This window comes from Berghia stephanieae, chromosome 2 (genome assembly GCF_034508935.2).
Source record: "Berghia stephanieae isolate SIO BIC M18660-M18661 chromosome 2, UCSD_Bste_1.3, whole genome shotgun sequence".
NCBI lineage: Eukaryota > Metazoa > Mollusca > Gastropoda > Nudibranchia > Aeolidiidae > Berghia > Berghia stephanieae.
In genome coordinates, this window is record NC_088361.1 from 14,828,368 (window position 1) to 14,832,104 (window position 3,737).

Consider the following 3,737-nt stretch of genomic DNA (forward strand, 5'->3'; position numbering starts at 1 on the left):
GGATTGTCATTTTGTAATTCTATCGATACCTATATTTAAAAAAAAAACCAAAAAGCAAATAGAACAGTATTTTCACTTATCAAATATTAACTATTCAAAGTGAAGAGTCATTGAAAATGTTTTTATTGTGCTATGCATACATACAATATTCATTACTCTCTCTCTCTCTCTCTCTCTCTCTCTCTCTCTCTCTCTCTTTTCTCTCACGCTCTCATTTTGTTTCGTCGCTGTATTTCCTCTTCTCTCTCTCTCTCTCTCTCTCTCTCTCTCTCTGGTTCTCTCTCTCTCAGTCTCTTTGTCTCCGATATTTATAATATATATATATATATATATACATATATTTAAAAAAAAAATTCTTTATACTCTATATTTTGTTATTTATCTTTTTCATTACCTCTTCATTACTTTTTATCTATTTATTTATACCTTTTTTCATTGCTGTTTTAGTTTGAAATCGCCTGCAACTTGAGACCATTTGAAAAGAGCCTTCGGCACATTTTAATGGACGATAATCCACTGCATAAAAGTTTAGGGTTTTTTTTCTTTCTTTTTCTTCTCTGTCCAGTTTGCACCAGGATAATAATACAGAATTTACACAGCTGGTCACACATAATATGTGACTCATCACCCTCGAAACGGTGTCATTTAGACGCTTTAAATAACATCATTCTGTTGGTGCTATGCGTTTAGGTAGAATACTCACAACATCTGCCAGCCGGTGTGATTCCGATGCTATTAATAGAAGGAACAAAGTTTTCATCACTCAAGCCAGTTGTTAGAAGTTAATTTTGTTTATTGATGCTATGCGATTAGGTATAATTTTCACAAGAACTGCCAACCGGTGTGATTTTCGAAGCTGTGAAGTTTGGATTCATTTTATATGACCTAAATAAGAAAAAAATTCATACTGCAACCACCATTGAGTACAGACGATACAAGTTATTTTGCATTTTATTTTATTTGTTTTCACGTTTATTTGTTTATTGTTTTGGTGACGAAGGGTTTGTACCCGAAACGTCCATTGTCTGTTTTGTTCCCATACGAAGCCTCTCCATTTTCACTCTTTCGTTAGTATTTTCACGATCACCGGCTTCAGGCAGCCCCTACCGTTTTCTACTTTTCCTGTTCATTGGGATTCTATTCTATTTTCCTCCTAAATTTCCCAAAAGTTTAAACTATCCAGTAAGATTGTGCGACTATGTGGTATAACAAGCTTTTGGGTCGGAAGGCCATGGGTTCGAGCCTCGCTCGGCGCATAGTTGAGTCCTTGGAGAAGAAGGCTCTTTACTCACATTCTCTCACCGTAATCAGGTGTAAAATGAGTACCTGACCGTTAACAGCGTTGTCTCTGTCCGAAAAAAAATTTTGTAATATCGCCTAATAGGCGTCATGTCCCGACCTAAATGTTAATTAAATGTTGCTGTTGGCCAGGGATACCTTTGTAAAGCGGTTTGAGCACGTCTAGTGGATATTTCGCTATATAAAAGCTCAATTTTATCTTTAAAATTTTAAAGATTTAAGTCCCGTTATCGATCATCGACGTGCAAGCATCCGTCTCCGACTCTTCCGTCCTTGAGAGCTTCGAGAACCGTCTGTCGTTGATGGCTCTTTTGGCGTCGGAGTTAGACTTGCCGTGACAGGGGACGGACAACTGGTGCATGGCGTATCCGCTGGATCTGGAAATGGGGGGGGGGGGGGGGGAGTGGGGGGGGGTAGGGGTGGGGGAGGGAGACGGGTAAATTAAAGAATCTTTTATACATTTAAACAAACAAGCAAAAAAAAAATGATAGATAAAAAAAAGACAAAAAAAAAAACAAAACAAAAAAAAAAAAAAAAAAAAAAACAACAAAAAAAAAACAACAAAAAACAAACAAACATAAAATATGTGACCACTCGCCTCCAAACGGTATTCAGTCGGGATGATTAAGATGCTGAAAATGGAATTTGTAGCCAGAAATATCAGACTTGAGTTGAGTTTGTTTTGCTTTATAGAGGAAAAGGAATGCCATATTGTAGAGTGATAAATACCAATAATTCATATTTTTGACCAATTAAACTATAACTATACTTTTTAGCATCTGGTCCATCCCGACATAATACCGTTTTGAGACGATGGGTTACAAATTGCAAAAGCGGTTTGGTCTTCGTTTCAAATCCAAAGGGTACCTAGTTCGACTACCTCATAGTGTAGCCTTGAGCAAGTCACCTTGCCCTAGCTGCGCTGCGGCTGTTGCCTGGGTTATTCCATTCTTCCCTTGGAATAGACCAAAAGACAAATTTCCCCTTGGGGATGAATAAAGGGAATTTTATTTTTTATTAGAAAAAAATTGTAATATAAACGTTAATCGTTTCCTCGAGCGGGAAGCAGCAATATTTTCATTTTTGTGTTCTTGGAAAAGGTAATTTACAAACATTATCCTTCTCGACTATACATCCTGCTACAAAAATAGTTGTGCGGCTAGGTGGTCTTGTGGTATGACACTCGCTTTCGGATCGGAAGGTCCTGGGTTCGAGCCTCGCGCTCGGCGCATAGTTGAGTCATTGGAAAAGGCTCTTTACTCACATTCTCTCACCATACTCACGTGTAAAATGAGTACCTGGCCGTTAGCAGCGTTGTCTTTGTCCGAAAAATTGTAATATCGCCAAACAGGCGTTATGTTCCGTCCTACATGTTAAATGTTGCTGTTGGACAGGGACCCCCTGTAAAGCACGAAGTTGATATTGCGCTATATAAAAGCTCAATTTTTAAAATACATCCTGCTACAAAAATAATTATGCCATCGTATGATTCAATAGAGCAGTATAATTAGGTGCCCATAACGTAAACAAAGGTCTAGAAGCACATGGCAAACCACATGTTCCTGTCTTGACAGCTCAAGTTCCAATGTAAATTATAGAAAAAAATAACCTTTAAAATTTGGCTGTTAGGTGGCAAAAGAAACACATATTCATAAATACTCGATCATGCATCAAATAATGTCTAGATATGGATATTTTATGGAACAAAAGGTAAAATTTATCAAAATTTACAGTCTATCTATTTTTAGACCAGAGCAAATTATTGCGCTGGTGTGAACAAAACGAGAATTATTCGGAGCCTGATTTTCAGAATAATTTAGTCTTATATTATTATTTCTGCAACTGTTAGATTTTATGTAAACATATTTTCAATACCGAAAGTGTATTGCCTACAACTCAAACTACAAAATTGGGAGACCTATATTGTGCGTAAATTATTCCGGTCCCTAACGGAAATCACTAGCAACTTGTTATTGTTTACGTTTGGGGCACCTAATTTTACTGCTCTATATGTAACCTACTTCCTTATTGTGACGTCAATACTTCGGCTTCCTATTTAAGATACATGACCATTCAATTTTAAACCACAATATATATATATATATATATATATATATTATTACCAAGATTTGAGATGGTTACTGTAACCATTTTGTACTTTGTGGTCGAATAGACTAAAAATGGAAACAAATTTAGGATTTTTTCGATATGACTTAAAAGCATAAACGACAAGTCTAATTATAGACTTAGTTTTTAAAAAAAAAACATTACCAGAGCTGCCAAGTTGAAATTTTAAAAATTCGTAGTTTCAAAGGGAAAAAAAAGAAAATTCCACTTTAAGTAGCTTTAGAAATAAATAATTTGTCCTCAGCATGGTCCAAAAATGCTCCAAGGTCCTGAATATAGGAACTAAGGAACTAGACTTTCCTTTTCAACAA

At 36.1% G+C, this 3,737-nt stretch overlaps 1 protein-coding gene across 1 annotated transcript in view; it reads right to left on the minus strand.

The window, feature by feature from the left end:
* Positions 1-364: 364 nt before the first annotated feature.
* Positions 365-3,737, minus strand: part of LOC144964377 (corticotropin-releasing factor receptor 2-like) — a gene marked incomplete in the record, with an annotated part of 220,211 nt that continues 216,838 nt past the window's right edge. Inside the window, 1 exon segment of the mRNA XM_078898552.1 lies at positions 365-1,676. Coding sequence (XP_078754678.1) covers positions 1,517-1,676 — 160 coding nt within the window.